Source organism: Telopea speciosissima, chromosome 9 (assembly GCF_018873765.1).
Source record: "Telopea speciosissima isolate NSW1024214 ecotype Mountain lineage chromosome 9, Tspe_v1, whole genome shotgun sequence".
Taxonomy (NCBI): Eukaryota; Viridiplantae; Streptophyta; class Magnoliopsida; order Proteales; family Proteaceae; genus Telopea; species Telopea speciosissima.
This window is the reverse complement of record NC_057924.1, coordinates 13,993,946-14,013,013: the sequence shown is the minus strand read 5'-3', so window position 1 is coordinate 14,013,013 and position 19,068 is coordinate 13,993,946. Positions and strand designations below refer to the sequence as shown.

Genomic DNA, 19,068 nt, shown 5'->3' with positions numbered 1-19,068 from the left:
TCACCTTCACCAACTTTTTCTATTTCACATGTACCAAAAATAAAGTAGAAGTTGTATATCAGAAAGTCTCAAAACCTTCTATATGTCAATTTTAACCATGTGGGGGTCCATTGGAAATCTCAGCTCCCCTACCCGCCTGCTCTCTGTCTCTCTCTCTCTCTCTCCCCCCTCCACCCTCTTCTCAAGTGCAAGGATGACAATGATGAACGAATGATACTGGGAACAATGACTCTATCATCTCTTATGGTCAATCAGAGGATACCAAGTTTCCTTTTTTCAAAGAATAAGAGATAATCTAAAGAAAAGGGGCAGACGATGTGCCAACAAAACAGGGGCACTCAACTAAGGCTCTAAAAGAAGTGGATTCTGTGTTGCAGGTTGTTTCCCTAACGTATTGGCATAGATCTTATAAAGCCGTTAAAATTTCAGAACTTTTAAAACCAATTGAATTCAGGAAATTTGTAATCAATGTCATGATTATTTAAAAATTAATCAAATTTCTTAGCCCCGATCTTAATCTAGGAAAATTGTTAAGTGTCATGATTCTAGGAATTCCAGTCAGGTTTCAACTGTTTACGCCTAATATCTTTCAGAAATAGGAAATCTGGAAAGGTCTCAAGATCATCTCTATCTGGATCTATTTTGACAAGTTTGGATGAATGGTTAGTTGGCTATTATTTTTTTCATTATGGCTATTATTATTTTCAGTACCAAAAAATAAATATTATGACATTTTAAAAAGATAACATATGGCTGTTTTGATCAAGCAACCAGCAGATTTTTCTGATAGTTCAGAAAGTGGAACGGCAACTCAATGAACCCTTTCCTGCTATCACCAACCATGCTTGAAGCTTAGAAGGCACCAGATGAAGGAAAAGGGGAAAATTTTGGAGTGCAATCAATTATAAGTTGGGTCCAACTGAATTGAGAGCAATAATGTGACCATCAACCCCTTCCCCCTCCTTTACGTCAGTTCCCCCTATAAAGTGTCTAGTTGGTAATGAAACATGAGATCTTCAATAATAGGCACACAACAGAATCATCATCCTGTCATATCAAGCAAGAGGAGGCATAAAGGTCATTTAATCTCCTTTGTTTAGTCATGGTAAGGCGGTTCTAACATGAGATGGGAGACATGAACAAAACTGATGAGGTGGTGAAATCATTGATCCCCGCATATTTGTCAAGCTCAAGGCCTTGCTATGCTGATTTATTTTTGTTGCTTTGATTTTTTTTTTTTTTATGGATATGTTTATATAATATCTTTGCTTTGGTTCTTATATGTTGGTTTTTTCATATTAGGTCACTACTAGAATAATTATATCAAACTTGCATTAATATGGCATCCATGTTGCCTATAAGCATTAGTAAGGGGTGTTTTGGGAATTATTATTATCTAAGTCTTGCAAGTCAGTTTGTACTTGGCATAGTTAATTATAAATAAAATCAAGTAGCCCACGGTTGAGTATTCTGCTCACAGCTCAACCGGGGGTGGTTCTCTCTTCTCTCTAGGTTTCTCTTCCTCTTCTCTCTCTCTCTCTTATCTTCCATTACTGCTGGTTTTGTTGCTTGGATATTCTCACATGGAATCAGACCATTAAGATCTAGTGATTCTCATCTTCTTCTCATATTGAGAGTCTTCTCTGGGATTCTCTTTTGTGGTCCACAGGAACCAATGCTGTACAAGGATTTTGATTGAAACCCTAGTTGCTAAGATAATGAAAAACAAGGATTACTTATTGCTATGAAGTTCCTCTCTGTCTTCCATTGTTGCTAATCATCAAGGAATGCTGGCGGTAGACTCTTTTTTTATGGAATTTGGTACTTTTTGATTGGTTGATTACTCCCAATCTACCCATCATACTACTTTTTTAAGGCATTCAAGCTTGCGTTATATATGTCATTCAACCTTGGCTGGAGGCTGATCAAAGTTTTGGTTGCAAAGTAATTGGTTCTCTCTCTTGGCTGTGGTGTTTAACACCTACAATTTCAGGCAACATTAATTTTTGTAATTACTTCTGATCAGGTCCCTGGATCTCTTTGATTATTGAGGGCTTTTGAAGACCATCTCAGATAGATCCTTTGATCTCATATTGGGCCTGATCTGAGCCCTGATTGGTTGCTGCATTGGGAAATCTCCTAATACTCTGCAGCACTCTGTTTTGTTATTTCAGTGGCAGAATAATTTGCCTAAGTATACTACACTTTGGTTCTTCAACTTCAGTGATTAATTTAGGGCAGTATTGGCCCTTGGTTTACCTTCCAGCGTGCCAGTTTGGTTCTTCAATTGCATTGTTGATTTAGGACAGTATTGGCCCTTGGTTTAACAGCTTAAGGCTTGATCCTCTCTGCCACTTTCAGGTGCATTATATTTCTGTTTGTTTCACAAACTAATGGCAGAATCCAAGTCTCCTGTAGAAAATGTTAATGTCCAAATAGCCTCTATTAAGTTGAATGGTGCTTCCAATTACCTTCTTTGGGCAGTAGAAGTCTACATCACAGCCAAACGGAAGATGCAGTATTTAACAATGACTCCACCTGCTCCCACTAAAGATAATTATACAGATTGGCAATCTGATAATGTCACATTATTCTTTTGGCTCTGGAACAGCATGGAACCCAACATGGCTGCTAATGTCATGTTTCACAAGACCACAAAGGTGTTGGAAGTGGGTGTCCATCAAACCCGAATTATTAAATTATTGAATTTAATATTTTCTTATTTTATTTGGGTTTATAAGAATGTTCCATAGGTGTTAACCTAAAATTGGTCTCGATTGGGGACGGGACTGGACATCCCGTTTATATGGTCGCCATATCGCATGTCAATAGAAATGGTGATTTCAGTGCATGGATGTGGGTACACGTCGAGAACGTATGTAGATATGAATCTGGTACGTATATCATATGTAGTGCTACTAGTTGTGTGACTGATATACTTACCCGCCACTCGATGACCCTTTGACCTGAGAGATTCCATTTGTTGCAGTGTGGCATTACGGATTTTGGTAAGACAATGGTTGATGTCCGTTAGGACTATAAACCGGTACACTGGATTCGTGATCCTGCATTGTAAGCAAAGAGGAGTCTCAACATGGAATCAACTACCCGTTTACGAGGAATATCTAGGAGAGAGAAAGTCAGTGATTGGTCGGACATAAAATCTGGATCCAGTGTTTATTCGAAATGTTTTGAGAATTTATTTTAATATAAAAATTATTATATTTAGTATATTGAATTTTTTATTTCGAAGTTTTTTTCGGCCGTCCGATCACTATCACATATTCTCTTAATCAATGTACATGATGAATTGGGGATAAATAGCTTTAAAGTACATACCCTATAGTTCATCATGGGATATTAGGAAAGTGGAAGGGCTTGTGTGCAAGTAAAAGAGTTTATTGGACACATGGCATCACATGGGAGAATAATATATTTATGGTAGATTATCTTTTTATATTATGGCAAGAGATATTATGAGAATATCTCACAAACCATAAATTAGAAAGATTATATTCCTTTTTGAGATTCTCTGTCTTCAACTTTAGTAGCAAATTGGAGTTGCAAAAAGTAGAGATTCACTAAATCACCAAAATAGCAGGTTGGCCAAAAAACCAATATGGAAGGCAACCATGAGACCAATAGCTCACTAAAAATTATAAAAAGGCAAGAGGGGAGGAGCTTCCAACGTTTTTTGGTGTGGCTCCTCTCCCTCTCCCACAATTTCTCCTCTCTCCCCTCTCTTGTGGTGGTGTGTGCAAGGAGTGAAACTTGAGTTTTGGAACTCAAGGTTTTTTTGGTGATTTGTGTTCTACTTCAACTAGCAAGGATTGATTTCAAGCTTCAAAGTGTTGAGCAAATTTTCAATCTCCAAGTTTGCACAAGTTTGGAAGACCTATTATCTATAGGAAGAGTTATGTTTGCGACTCTAAGGTAACCATGAATTGTTTTGAAATTGCTTCTCCATCTCTTGGATCTAAACGAAAAATATGTGACCCGATCCGATTCCGCTGCACCATCGGGTTAAATCCAACAAAAGGGTGTTTGGGATGAACTGAAAGAGAACTCTTGAGACAAAAATATGTGCAGAATATATGACTTGTATGAAAAGTTTTCTCCTTCAAGTAGAATGGGAAGTCAGTTGGTGACTACTACAGTACACTTAAAGGTATGTGGGAGGAACTCAATGTCCATCAGCCACTTTCTTCTGACATCAATGTTCTCAAATCTCAACGCGCTGACTTCCTTGTTAGGCTGGAAAGGTTTCTCTTGTGAAGGAACTCCAAGGTAGGAAGAGATTGAGTCAAAGCCCGACAAACAGTAAAACTATGCCTAGGAATGTTTGAACTGAACCAGACAATCCTATGTCAAGGGACTGATTTTGATCTAATCAAATTCCAAGTAGAGGCAAAGGTGAATTTCTTTGAAGAATTTGCAAGCCATAAGACTAAATCACCACTCCATCAGGGCCTTACCAATGCGGAAGGAAGATTAGACCAAATTTCAATTAAGCTATTGGAAGTATTAGGCCCTGGAAATCAAATTCCACATCTCGAATAATAGAAGAAACCTTGGCCAACGGCCAACCTATCTGAACCAACATCATACCTGATTCGAACACCGTATCTAGAAATGAGGACACCATTTGGATGCTAATTTTCAAGCCACAAATAAATCACATCCATCATCAATACTTGATCGAATGGTGTCTTTAACAAGGTGTCTATACTTGAAAATTTTCCTCCAAGCCCAAGATGCATCTAATGGGCAATTGACAGTCCAAATGGCTTCTGATTTTAAGTATCTTGTGTATACCCAATCAGTCCAAATACTTTTCTGTCTAGACACTATTTTGCAGATAAGTTTGATGATACCTGCAATGTTAGCTTCCTTTACTCTACGGAGACCCAATATCTTCTATGCTTTCATCATCTAATGTTCTTCATGTTCCAAAAATGCCTCTTAATCTTTTGTCTATTAGTCAGTTGATGAAGCAACTTAGGCTCTGCATGGCAACGTTTCTGTTCCAAACTATTGTTTCTGAGTCGGAAACAATTTTTTCGTGTTTCTGCGATTTTGGAGTAATTCTGTATCAACAAAAGGCTGCAACTTACAGGTCAAAAAAAGACTGTGAACCCTTCTTCTCCGGCAACATGTGAACCCTTCTAATCTGGCAACCTGCACTCTCCGGCAACCTGTCTCTCTTATTCCTGCCAGCAGAATGCCTTCTCCCTCTCCTCCACCAATCCCCGACCCTTCTACTGTTTTTGTCCTTCCTTCTGAACCTCCTCAGCGGAGCTCTTTCTTCAACTCCCCTCCCATCTCCTCCCCCTCGACTGAAGGACTCCCTCTACACTTTGTAGCTCCTTTAGTTGTTGGGTCTTCTAAAATAGCTTCGTGCCCCTCTGGTGCTCTGGACGATGAAGCCAAGGTTTGGGAATCCTGCTTAGTTGGTCACTTTCTTGGCTCCAGACCTTCCTTCCATATCGTCAAATCCTCACTTTCTCGGCAATGGAAAACTCTTGGCACTCTTGATATCTTTCTACTGGATAATGGTTTTTTTATTTTCAAGTTCTCTGATGAAAATGACAAGAACCGTGTACTTGAAGGTGGGCCATGGCAAGTTGGGAAGAAACCCATTTTTCTTCGGCAGTGGCATCGGCACCTACAACTACGCCGTGTAGACCTCTCTTCCATTCCTCTCTGGGTTTCACTCCCTGGGCTTCCCCTCCACTTCTGGTGTACAGATGGCCTCAGTGTAGTGGGATCGGTGCTGGGGAAACCATTGTTCTCGGACATGCATACTATGAGAAAGCTGCGCTTAGCTTATGCTCGCATTTGCGTAGAAGTTTCTGCAGATGAACCCTTGCCAACTTTCATCACTATGAACGATGGAGACGAACACTCGTTTGAACAGGAAGTTCATTTTGATTAGAAACCTCCTCAATGCCTGTTCTGCAAGAAATTTGGGCATGATTCCAGCCTTTGTGCTCCATCTGACCCTTCTCGCCCATCGGAGACTGCCCCTGAGCCAAGTTCTGAGCACCCCCAACTCTTGGAATCTCTCCATTCCAGAGGATGTACTCGCTCGAGAGCTCACCGCCGGCACCGAAATGTCCATGAGGTCAGCCAAGGCAGTATTCTAGACTCCCCTCTTTACCCATCGGTAAAAACCGATTTGCAACTTTAGAGGGTGCCATACCTACGGATCCTGGCACTTGCTCTGAGCAGATCATTGATTCTGCTGTTCCCCGCAGTCGATCTCGCATGTCTTCTATAGCTGGTGATACCTGCCATGCCATCTCTGAGGAAGATCCTCCTCCTGGTGATGCCTACCTTGCAATCTCTGCGGAAGATCCTCTTCCTTGCGATCTGTCGTCGACTTTGCAGGTTCTGCCTCCGGTTGCAGGCCCCTCCTCTGCGAGTGCTCTCGTCAATCCTCTGGTTTGCCCACCTGCTTCCCAACTTTCCCCTCCTCTTCCCGAAAATTCCCATTTAATGACAATCTCCCATCTTCTCTTTTGATGGATCAGTCCCCTATTTTGTCCATTTCTCCATCTCTTATTTCCCAATTCCCCAATATGCCCTCCCCTAAAACAGGTAAATCCAAAAAGAAAGGCAAGAAAGAGAAGATGAAGAAAAAAAATCAAAGAAGTCCACGTCTGTCTCCTTTTCTGGGGCCCACTCCTCTTTCTTGCCCATTTCTCCTCTTAACCCATCTGGGTTGGGTACCCGTTTGCCTGATCCAGTGCCTAATTGCCTGATTTCTCCTTTGTCCCTACCCGCTTCCCCTCCTACCAATAACCCCTGCAACTCCCTTGCTCCTTTGGCCTCTGCAAGCTTAAATCCCCCTGCCTCCTCCTACAACCAGCGGCACCATAGCTCCTCTGCTTCCTGTAGCGCCAGCGTCATGTCCCGGCTTCTCGGGACTGAGTTGCAATCCTCCAATCTGCTTCAATGAATCTAAGCCTTGTGTGGAATACTCGGGGTCTCAATTCCCCTTGTAAACATGCTGCCGTTCGCTCCCAAATCCGTCAACTTAAAGCTACTTTTTGCTGCTTGCTTGAGACCCATGTCAAAGAACCAAATGCTGCTAAGATCTCCAACTCCATTGCTCTCGGCTGGTCCTTCTTATCCAATTTTTCTCACCATCCTGATGGCCGTATATGGGTGCTTTGGGATCCCTCTAAAATCAAAATCTCCTTGGTCTCCTCTTCAGCCCAATTCATCCACCTAAACTTCTTGGATTGCTTAAACCAATTTTCTTTCTTCTTCACTGTTACTTATGCTTTCAATTGCCCTGTTCTGAGACAGTCTCTTTGGTCTGATCTCCGCAGCCTTGCTAGCCTCATAGGCTCTCTCCCCTAGGGCATCGGTGGTGATTTTAATGTCATCAGATTTGGATTTGAAAAACAGGGAGGGGATCACCTGGACCTTGAATCAATGGCTGATTTCAATGATTGTATCGACGACTTGGGTTTGGATGATCTCCGTTGGACAGGTCCCCCCTTCTCCTGGAGCAATGAAAGAGCTGGTCTTTCCAGAATAGACTGCAAATTGGATCGGGTTTTAGTGAATGAAATTTGGCTGTCCTCCTTCCCATCCTCCTTTGCAAATTTTGACTCTCCTGGTATATCAGATCACAGCCCCATAGCTTTATCATTCAACCTTATAAATCCTTTGGTCCAAAGCTGTTTAAATACTTTGACATGTGGTCCTCCCACCCCTCTTTTCTGATCACTGTCAAGAATGCTTGGGACAAGCCTGTCCAAGCTTTCTCCTCCCCTCTCCTAGCTTTGGCAAGAAAGCTCAGGAATGTGAAATCGGCCCTCAAAGTCTGGAATGCTAGCACCTTTGGCAATGTTGCTCAAAATGTTCAGGACTGCAAGGACAAGCTTGCAAATATTCAGCTGCAAATCCAATCGAATAATCTCAATATCCAATTGGCTGCCGATGAAAAGGCTGCTGCCCTTGAATTAGCTTTGCTCCTCAATCAAGAAGAAGGTTTCCTGAAGCAAAAGTCCACGATCAAGTGGCTGGAACAGGGGGATTCTAACTCAGCCTACTTCCATCGCTCCTTGAAATCTAGAACCAACTACAATTCCATTCTTCAGTTGGATGCTCCTGATGGTTCTCCAATCACTAATGTGAATGATATCAAAGACATGGCCGTGAACTACTTCAAGAATCTCTTATCGGGTTCACTGGATGAGACTGAACAAATCCTTGATAATGTGCTCAACAAGTTCATTCCAAATGAGCTCATTCAGTCTTTTAGTGCTATTCCCAATGAGGAGGAAATTATGACTGCAATTCATTCTATCAAGCTGATATCATCAAGGATGACCTCATCAAAGCCATTAGAAGTTTTTTCTTCAACCCCAACCAGATCTCTGAGGTGATTCACACTTTTCTTTGTCTCATTCCTAAGAAAGAGGGAGCTTCTGTGATGACCGACTTCAGGCCCATTGCCCTTTGCAACCTGATTTACAAGTTCATAGCTAAGATCCTTGCTTTCAGGCTCAAGACTGTGGTGGATCTTCTTGTCAGTGAAAACCAGTCTGCTTTCATCCCAGGTAGGAGTATCTCTGACAATATCCTCCTGTGCAATGAGTTGTTTGAGGTTTTGAAAGGAAAACTCATTCCCCTGCTGCTCTTATGAAGATTGATATCCATAAAGCCTTTGATTCTATGAGATGGGATTTTATAGCCAAAGTCTTGATCAAGATGAGGTTCCCTTCGGCCTTCATTCATTGGATTCATTGCTGCATCTCCACCCCCAGGTTCTCTGTGCTTGTTAATGGCAGCCCCGCAGGTTACTTTGCCTCTACTGTTGGTGTGCGTCAAGGCTGCCCTCTTTCCCCCTACCTCTTCACTTTAGCTTTGGAAATCCTATCCAGGGAAATCCAATTATGCACAGATCAGCAGCTCATCTCCCCTATTCCAAAATGCAAAGCTCTCAAGCTTTCTCATTTGGCGTTCGTGGATGACCTCATGATCTTCTCCAAGGCTTCCATCACCTCTTTTGAGTCTATCATGAACTGTTTGTAGCATTTTCAAGTTTTTTTTTTTGGTGAATAAAAAATATAATACCAAAGCCCGAGGGGGGCGAAAAGGAAAGAGGGGGGGGGGATATACAAGGGGGGAGAAGAGGGGGGAGGGGGAAGAGAAAAGCCCCGAACCCAGCTAGGGGGGGGGGGGAGGGGGCAGCAAAAGAGCACTATCTAAGCCCCAGGAATTTACAATATGCCTGTTCCTTGGGGTGTCCAAAAACCTCTTGTGAGGGAGAAGCTGGATTTTAGAGGAGACATCCAAAGAGATGGCTTTCCAAATCAGGTCAAAAGATCTAGATTTGGAGGTCCATCTCCTGAAATTCCTCTCCATCCAAATGTGATAAAGGGCAGCACCAAACACAAGTTTACCTATAGTGTCACAGATAGAGCTTCTGGAGAAGGTCATGACCAGCCAATGCCACTCTCTGGCAAAGGGGAGGGGGGTTCTGCTGCGAGGCCAGATGGAAGAGAGGGCCTTTTTCCAGATGGTGGAGGTGAAGGGGCAATCAAAGAAAAGGTGGTCAATGTCTTCAACCCCATTCCAACAAAGGATGCAAGAGGTAGGGACATTGATTCTCCGGTGCAGGAGAAAAACTTGAGTTGGGAGGCAAAGGTTCAGGGCTCTCCAGGCTAGGAAGCTATGGCGAGGGATGTGGCCTTTGAACCAGACAAGCTGATGCCAGTGGCAGTAGGGGCGTGAGGCCTAACAAAGTTCCAGGCAGATTTAAAGCTAAAAAGGCCATTCGAGGAGGGGAGCCAAATGACCTTGTCCGCAAGGGGCGAAGGGGAGGGAAGGGAGTGCCAGATCTGGTTGAGGATTGGGGGGACTGGAGAGGGAGGCGACCAAGATCCAAGAGACATGATGGAAGAGAGGGGGGCAGACTTGGGGATACCAGAGGAGTAGATAGAACGAGCCCCAAAGGAATTATAGAGGACTCCAATGGGGTGCCAGCGGTCAAGCTAAAGGGAAATGGAAGAGCCATCAGCGATGGAGGAAGAAGTGGCTCTGAGGGCTAAGGGCCGGAGAGAGAGGATCTTACGCCAGACCCAAGAGCAGTCCGAGGGGGTGGGGGCAGCCCAGATGGAGTCAGATTTGAGAAGATGGGAGTAAACCCACTAAACCCAAATGGAGTCCTGTTTGGAAGAGATCTTCCAAATGAGCTTGAGAATACCTGCGGTATTGGAGTCGCGGATGCGGCGGATGCCAAACCCGCCTTTAGACTTGGGAAGGCAGATAGATTTCCAGCTGATGGGGTGAAGGAATTTGGTGGTTTCTTTTCCTTTCCAAAGGAAGGCACAGAAGAGGGTTTCCATAGCCTTGATCGTGGCTTTGGGGAGGCCAAAGATGCCAGACCAATAGATATAGGAAGATTGGAGAACCAATCTGATACACTCGAGCCTGCCCGCATAGGAAAGAAGTTTGCCTTTCCAAAGCTGAAGCCTCTTGAGAATGATGTCGAGCATGGGGGTGCAGTGATGGCTAGAGAGCCTAGCAGGGATGAGGGGGAGACCGAGGTATTTCACAGGGAGGGAGCCTAGAGAAAAGCCCGTGAGGCAGAGAAGGGTGTGTCTATCAGAGACAGGAACACCGTAGAGAAAGAGTTTGGATTTGAGGAGGTTGATGCGGAGGCCAGAGAGATTTTCGAAAAGGTGGAGGGAGGACATGATGGCCGAGATGGAGGAGGGGGAAGCTTTAGAGAAAATCATAAGATCATCAGTAAAGGCGAGGTGGGTGAAGTTGAGTTGTTTGCACTTGGGGATAGGGGAGATGAGATGGAGGTCCGATTTGGCTTGAATACTCCTGGAGAGGACTTCCAAAGCCAGAGAGAAGAGGAAGGGGGAAAGAGGGCAGCCTTGGCGAATCCCAACTTTGGAGTTGAAGAAGCCAGCAGGGGAGCCATTCACAATAACGGAATAAGAGGGGGAGGAGATGCAGGCAAAAATCTAGCGGATGAACGCGGGGGGAAAGCCTATTTGAGATAACACTTCACAGATGAAGTCCCACCTAAGGGAGTCAAAGGCTTTATGAAGGTCAATCTTCATTAGGGCAGCGGGCAAATGGGATTTTCTGTCAAAACCACGCACAACTTCAGAGCAGAGAATGATGTTGCCTGCAATGCTTCTACCTAAAATAAAGGCAGATTGATTGGGGCTGACCAAGGAAGGAATGACAAGCTGGATTCTGTTAGCCAGGATCTTCGCAATGAACTTGTAGAGGAGGTTGCACAAAGAGAGGACGGAAATCAGATAAGGAGGAGGCACCATCTTTTTTAGGGATGAGGCAGAGGAATGTCTGATTGACCTGGGCAAGCTAGCTAGGGTTAAAGAAGAAGCTGCGAACAGCCAATATAAGGTCCTTTTTTATGTGGTCCCAACAGCTAAGGAAGAAACCCATACTGAATCCATCGGGGCCAGGGGCCAGGGGCCTTGTTGGACTTGTGGGAAAGGATGGCTTTAGAGATCTCATCATCAGAAGGGATGGCAAGGAGGGAACTGGCCAGGGAAGAAGGAACAAATTTGTTAATAAGGTGGGGGGGAAGAGGGGAGGGGGGGGGGAAGGGAAGCGTTGAAGAGGGAGGAGAAGTAGGAGACAGCCGCAGCTTGATATCGCACACAGAGGTGAGGGGGGATCCGTCCTAAGCAATGAGCAAGGTAGCAGGGTAATGGAGTTAAAGTTAAGTCTGGCTTTAAGAGAGCGGTGGAAGAAAGCGGTGTTAGAGTCCCCAAGTTCTAGCCATTTAATGCGAGATTTCTGGCGCAGGAAGCTTTCTTCATTGGAAGCAAGGGTTGAGAGCTCTAAGGAAAGGTATCTCTCATCCTCAACCAACAAAGGATTGTGTGGATACGATTGAAGGCTGGATTGCACGCTGGCAAGATCAGATCTGCAGGCAGAGACTCTAGAGGAGATATTGACAAAGGTAGAGGAGTTCCAGGATTTGAGGGCAGATTTGGTGATGCGAAGCTTCTTGGCAAAAGTAATGAGAGGGAGGGAGGGGGAACGGACAGGAGTACACCAGGACTTTAGAATGGTTGGGAGATAAAGGTTGTGAGAAGTCCACATGTCAAAGAATTTGAAAGGCTTTGGCCCGAAGGAAGAATATTGCTGGATAAGAAGATGGCAAGGGTTGTGGTCAAAGAGGCTTTGGGTAAGGAAGTTGGCAATGGAGTGGGGAAAGGAGGAGAGCCAAGCTTCATTAATAAGCATTCGGTCCAGCTTGCAGGCAATCCTATCCGTTCCCCCTCTACGGTTGTGCAAAGTAAGGGGGCATCCAAACCAATGGAGATCATCGATGCCCGAGTCTTCAATGCAGTCATTGAACGCATTCACAGATTGGGAGTCAGTAGGGCCCCCACCAAATTTCTCAGATTGAAATCTGACAACGTTGAAATCTCCACCCACTCCCTAAGGGAGAGAGCCAGTCCCAACTTTGAGGAGAGCAAAATCATCCCAAAGGGAGAGCCGGTCAACATGCCGATTAAATGCATAGACAATAGTGAGGTAGAAAGAAAGGGAGGAGTTGGGGATGACAAGGAGAAGATGAATGAATTGGGGGGAGGAATGAGATAAGGAAACCTGAAGTTTGGACGAGTCCCAAAGGAACCAGATCCTCTCATTTGGGGAATGAGAGTAGTTAGAGATGAAGGACCAAGCGGAGCGATGGAAGCGCTGCGATACGAGAGGCATTCTCGAAGGACACGGGTTTCGGTGTACAAAAGAAGAATGAGAGAAATTTAATGAGGTCACGAATAGCATTTTCAAGTTTTATACGGGCTTGATCGGCCCCCTCAAATCCCTTCTCTTCCTGGTAGGGTTCCTGGCGATGTCAAAGCTGCTTTGAAGGGTATATGTGGCTTGATGTTGAGTGACTTCTGTGAAATATTTGGGCCTTCCATTGATCCGGCAGATTATCGGCTCATCATTGCGCTCTATCTTGGATCTTATCAGAAACGGCTTCAACTTTGGAAAGGCAAACTTCTCTCTTATGCGAGTCGTTTGGTGCTTATCGAGTCTATTCTCGAAGCCTCCTACATCCATGGTTCAAAATCTCGCGATATTTCAGCGAAATATCGCTTAATTTCGTATATCTCGACCTTACGAGATGCAAATCAGTCGAAATGAAAAAATACCATATTTCGTCGATATCTGCGTGAGATATCGTGAGATATCGGCGATATCTCGTGAGATATCGACAATATCTCGATATCTCGTGAGATATCGGCGAAATATATATTTTGCTTAAAGTGTCACGTGAAGGGGGCTTTAATACAATATTTCGCAAATTTCGGTCCATATTTCCCGAGAGCTGCATTTGCTAAGGAATTTCAGTCTTTTGCCTATTCTTCCACTCTTCCAAGCTCTCATCCAACACTCTAGCCATTGTTGAAGCACATTGTTGTCGGATTTTCGCCGTAAACTCATCGGAGGGTCATCTAAGCTCATCATCCAGCTTTTTCCACTATTTAAGGTAAATTCTATTCCTCTAAAACTATTTTTTAAAAGACTATGTACAAATTTTGTTGGATGGTGATGATATTAATATATGTTAGACATCGAAGCCGATCTATAGCCTCACAATGTTCGAAATTTTTTCCATATGTATTTTTTTTTTTTTTGGTTTTAAAAATTCATTTTCCTCTATTAAAATAGGAAATAATTAGGGGTAATATGACTTAGATGGTAATGAATTAAATATATGTTAGACACCAATGGCGATCTACGGCTTCACGGTGTCGGATTTATTTTTCTGCTCTTAAATAATTATTTTAATTTTCGCACATACCACTCCATTGGCATCGGATTACGGTGCATCACAACCTTATGGATATAGATATGGATCATCATCATATGGGCGTTTAGTGGGTAGGGGACTATGACTACGATCCCAGTCCGAGGACATACTTGGATCATCTTTTGTAAATAACATCTTTGCATACCTAGCGGACCTAACTACCAACCTCACCAGCCATACATGCGGCCAATGCCCATCGCCTCTTGCGCGGCGCCAACATCATATCCAGTGGATCATCTTCTTCACGATGGATCGATTGGTAACCCTAGTTTATATCCTAGGATAGGTTACCTACGAATGTTGATGATTCCATTTACGTGACACTTGTGGATGACTACACTCGTTTCTTCTCCGATTCTATACCGTGGTCCACATATGTCCTTCAAACAGAGAGCAATGGGCGTCGACTCGGCTCGAGGCATGAGTGGGATTGATCCGGGAGGCACACAACTACTATTAGCGCTTTTAGCACTTGTAATTTGTAACTTAAGTTGTGATTTCATTGATCTATGAACTTGTGAGTTGTGACTTGCGAGTTGCGAGTCTTGTGACTTACTAACTTTGGCACTTAGTGTATTGCCTTTAAGGCTTTAAGCGAGTTATTGAATATTATGGAGTTTATGAGAATCATGGCACTCATCAATGTGTATTGGCTTTAACTTGATATGTGATGAAGTTAAATACTATTATTAAATATTAACCGCCTAATCTATGTGTATTTAACTATTTATACATTAGGGTCGGCGACCGTATGTCAATCAAGGGTGCAAGCCCAAAACACCAATTTGAATTCACATTTTTACAATTTTATGGTTTAAATGTGTTTATTAAGCTTAAATAAGGCTGTCCATGAAGTTTCGAGGCCTAGATATGGCCAAAAACCCCGAGATGGACCCCGAAATATTGCGAGAAAAAATGCAATATTTCGGTCATATTCAGCGATATCTCGGATATTTCGGATATCTCGGTAGGCCGAGATACCGATATATCGCGAGATATAGTACTATGCCTACATCTACTGGTCTGGTATCTATGGGTTGCCTCAGTCTATCATCAAGTCTTTGGAATCCCTCATGTCTTCTTTCCTTTGGAAAGGCTCCGATGCTACTAGATTCCGCCGACCTGTTAGTTGGGACTTAGTTTGCCATCCTTTAGTGGAAGGACGCTTAGGTATCAGAAGGATAAAGGATGTGAATTCAGCTGGCATTATCAAATTATTATGGCAGATTGTGTCAAAGGCAAAAAGTATTTGGGTGGACTGGATATATTCGAGCCTTCTCCGTTCGGACTCTATTCGGACTGTCCACATATCTTCGGATGTTTCCTGGACCTGGCGCAAGATTCTTGATAATCGCTCCTTGGTTCTTGGATCTATCAAATCTCACATTGGTAATGGGAACTCCACCCTGCTCTGGTTAGATCACTGGCATCCTCTAGGAATCCTGCTTCACCATGTCAGTCCAAGAATGATCTACGGCTCTGGGCTGCCTAGAAATGCCTTGGTGGCTGATATTCTTAATGCCAATGGTTGGGATCCCCCCGACTCCTCTAACCCTGCTCTCACCTCTATCTGGACCTTACTGCCCTCTATCTCCGGAAGACCCTACTCTAGGGATGCTTGTGTCTCTTGGCTGCCTAGTACTTTGGGTAAGTTCAGCACTAAATCAGCTTGGGATCTTGTTAGAACTCGTCTCCCGCTGGTTCCTTGGAGGAAACTTGTTTGGTACAAGCATCACATCCCTTGACACAGCTTCACGATCTGGAGAGTCTTCTCCAACTGCCTCCCAACGCAAGCTTTCCTCAGACACCGCCACATCATGGTCTCTCCCAATTGTGGCCTTGGTTGGAATGGGATCGAAGATGCAAATTATCTGTTCTTTGACTACCCCTTCTCCTGCTCTATCTGGAAGGGTATACTTTCCAAATGCTGGCCAAGAAATAGGAGGATCCTTCCTTTCGACCGAGAATGGATTTGGGTAGATATGACCTTTGGTGGATCTACTCTTTGTGATGTGATTGGGAGGATGGCTTTCTCTGCTGCCATCAACCACATTTGGATGGAGTGCAATCTTCGGAAATGGACCTCCAAATCTAGATCTACCAACCAGATTTGGGATTCCATCTCCTTTGAAATCAAATCTAAACTTAGTTTGGTTGCTCCCTCTTCTTGTATTGACACTCCAAGGAACAGACTCATTGTTGTATCCTGGGGCCTTTCCTTTATCTCCCTTATTCCAGAGGGCTCCCCTGTTTGAGCTTCGGTTGCTAGTTCTTGTTTTCTTCCCTCCTATTTGAGGGCTGTTTCTTTTAGTAACAAAATTTTTATTCACCCAAAAAAAAACAAATGACATGGTAAAACTGGAAAAAAATTGTTTTTGGCACTAGAAAAAAAAGAAAGAAAATGTATGGATTGCATATTAAGAGAAGAATTTCTTCTATTCTGTGGTGGTGGTGGTGGTGGTGGTGGTGGTGGTGGTGGTGGTGGTGGTGGTGGCAGTGGCAGTGAAGGTGGAGGTGGTGGGGGTGGCGGCGGCAGCGATGGTGGTGGCAATAGTGGGTGGTGGTGACAGCGATGGTGGTAGCAGTGGCGGCGGTGGAGGTGGAGGTGGAGGTGGTGATTTGTGAATATTGAGTCTGTATCGTGCACATTTTTGCTTTTAATTTGTGTTTCTGTTTTTCCGAAGCTCCTTTTTCTTGTTTCTCAAAACTGTGCCAAATCCATTTTTTTACTGGTTCAATCCAAAAAATGAACCGGTGCTACCATACATGTTTTACCCTGTTTCTGTTTCAAAAATTGGAAAAAACAGAAATGGCACCGGAATGACACGTCACCATATAGAGCCTTAATTGCTCTATTACATTTTAACCTTCTCATTGTGTTTTTTCAGGATCTCAAGACAAATACGACGATTGGTGGAGGACATGAGCAGGATGGTCTCTACTACTTTGAAGTTGCTTCTTCATTTACAGTGGCGTCTGCTACCTCCACTAGCGTTTCCCCATTACAATGGTATTACCGACTAGGACACCTTCTTTATCCGAGCTTCAACATATGGTCCCTAGTTGCAAATCTATCTCTTGCCACGAGTGTGAAGCTTGTGAGCCTGGCAAACATCACCATACTATTTTTCCGTCTCGTAGTGAGTCTAGAAGTCAGTCCATTACTGCTGGTTTTGATGCTTTGATATTCTCACAATTATCAGTGCTATATTACATATACTTCATGCCTAAGGTGCCTTGGCGGGCACCTCATCTCCTAGGCACCTCTCAAATGCCTTGGGTCGCCTAGGGCCTTGACAACTATGGATCCCCATCTTAATCTAATTCTATTATTAACAATGACAGCAGTTCCAGCATTTCAAAAAAATTAACCAAGGTTTATAAGAACTGCCACGGCATTCTCTTTCAATGGTATTGTTCAGTGTCAATAGTGGTGTCCAGCATTGTTTTAGCATGGTTTGGTAAAAGAACAACCCAACTAAGAGGGAAGGGAAGAACAGAAAATGGAAAAGGGATATGGGATCAGTCCTGCTGAAGAAGAATAAATGTTGGAATTAAAATACCATATTTAGGGTAAAAATGACATTTTGCAATGTCATGGGAGTTTATGATGGATATCTTCCATTTTCTGGTTTTAGTGGAAAGAAAGTATATCTAGGGGAGAATCTGATATCATAAGCAAAGTTTAGGGAAGATGATATAATCCTTTCTCTAATTTAGTTCTCCATCCAATTCCATATAAATCATAGTAAACACAAAAATGGAGAGGAAAGAAAAGTATCCGGGAGAATACTCCCCATACCTGCAAACCAAGAGAGCAATAGATACATAGCACACAAAAGATAGTCCCAAGGTATGGCATCAAACTTGGAATGAGGGATAAAAACGTTGCAACAAAAGCTCTGCAACGTTTCACATGCATCAAAAGCCTGATTAATCGCAGTAATCTTGCAATAAGAAGGTAACGAATCCTGTGAATAAGCCAAGAAAACAAGTCAGCATTTCAAGTCCAGTATACTGTAAAGAGACGAATTCACCTCTCACTCCTTATGAAATCAGTTAGATTCAGAAGCAAATCAACCTAGCTGTATTGGGGCTTAACCTCTGTTACATAGTGTTGAATTGGAAAGCCAAGAAAAGTGCATGTTAATTTTGAGCATGTATTTATTTGCAGAGTCTTCATTGTGCACAAAGCCAACAAGGATGAAGCAAACAACATCAATAATCTCCTAATCACTAGGCTAAACAGGGTGACAAAACTAAACATGCAGGTGGCTCGGAGGGCCATTGATCCTGATAGCTGCTTAAACCAATTGCAAGAAGGTGCCTATACAGGGGGTTCTATGAGAAAAAAATGCAGTCATCAAACGAGGGTGAAACTCTGAGAGAGAGAGATGTCAATCAAAGGAGGAACATCAATGTCCCAACACATTTCCTGCCACCACCTTTTCTGAACAGATGCCACTGAGGAAACTTTTGACATCTATATCCCGACTCCTGAGACCTTGCCCATATTATGAGTCAACTTAGTCACTCAATCACCAGAATGGGTGGATTTACCACCCCCCAACCCATTCAGTTTTCTATGAAAGATTTCATTAACCTGTTAAGTCAAAGCAGTTTTTGAGCATGTTGAGCAGTTTTGTTGATCAGATGAACCAGTGACCTGGTTGCCAAAATGGGTCGAGGGCCAGTCCGGTCCAGCCACAAACTTGATACTCCATGTGAAAGGGATCAGGATATTTACCATTCCAGCAAAGGTCTCACAACCTGGTATGCCTCTATTTGGCCAACATGGTACTGCAACAAGGTACCATAGTAAGTAAGTCATTAGAACCTACCACCAGAATAGAGATAGGGAGGCAAGCCTCAAACGTCAGTAAATGGGTTGAATTGAAGCCAAATGCAAAACCAAGCAGACAAAATTTTTGTAGAGACTGTAATTGCCACTTGATACACATGAAAGGGCCTAAAAATTACTGAAACCTTGTAAGGTCAAGATGAATCTGGAATACCAATGAAGGATCTCACACACAAACATTCCAGAGTAAAATATCATGGGAGTGGTTATCAGTTCACAACTATAATTGGATTTGAAGAGAAATAACACAATTTTTTAGTAAGTGAATACAACTTCTGTAGGCGATAAAGTCCAAACTGAATCCATAATCTCAGGGTTCGAACTTCCAACCCCAAGCATTGACCGAATCAACTACCTTCTCTAC

The 19,068-nt window shown here is 43.3% G+C and overlaps 1 protein-coding gene across 1 annotated transcript in view; it reads right to left on the bottom strand.

Moving 5' to 3' along the window:
* The window catches only part of LOC122640182 (two pore calcium channel protein 1B), a 177,460-nt gene that overhangs the window by 47,474 nt on the left and 110,918 nt on the right, over nt 1-19,068 (bottom strand). The window contains exon 17 of the mRNA XM_043833336.1: nt 17,646-17,814. Coding sequence (XP_043689271.1) covers nt 17,646-17,814 — 169 coding nt within the window. The remainder of the gene's footprint in view (nt 1-17,645; nt 17,815-19,068) is intronic.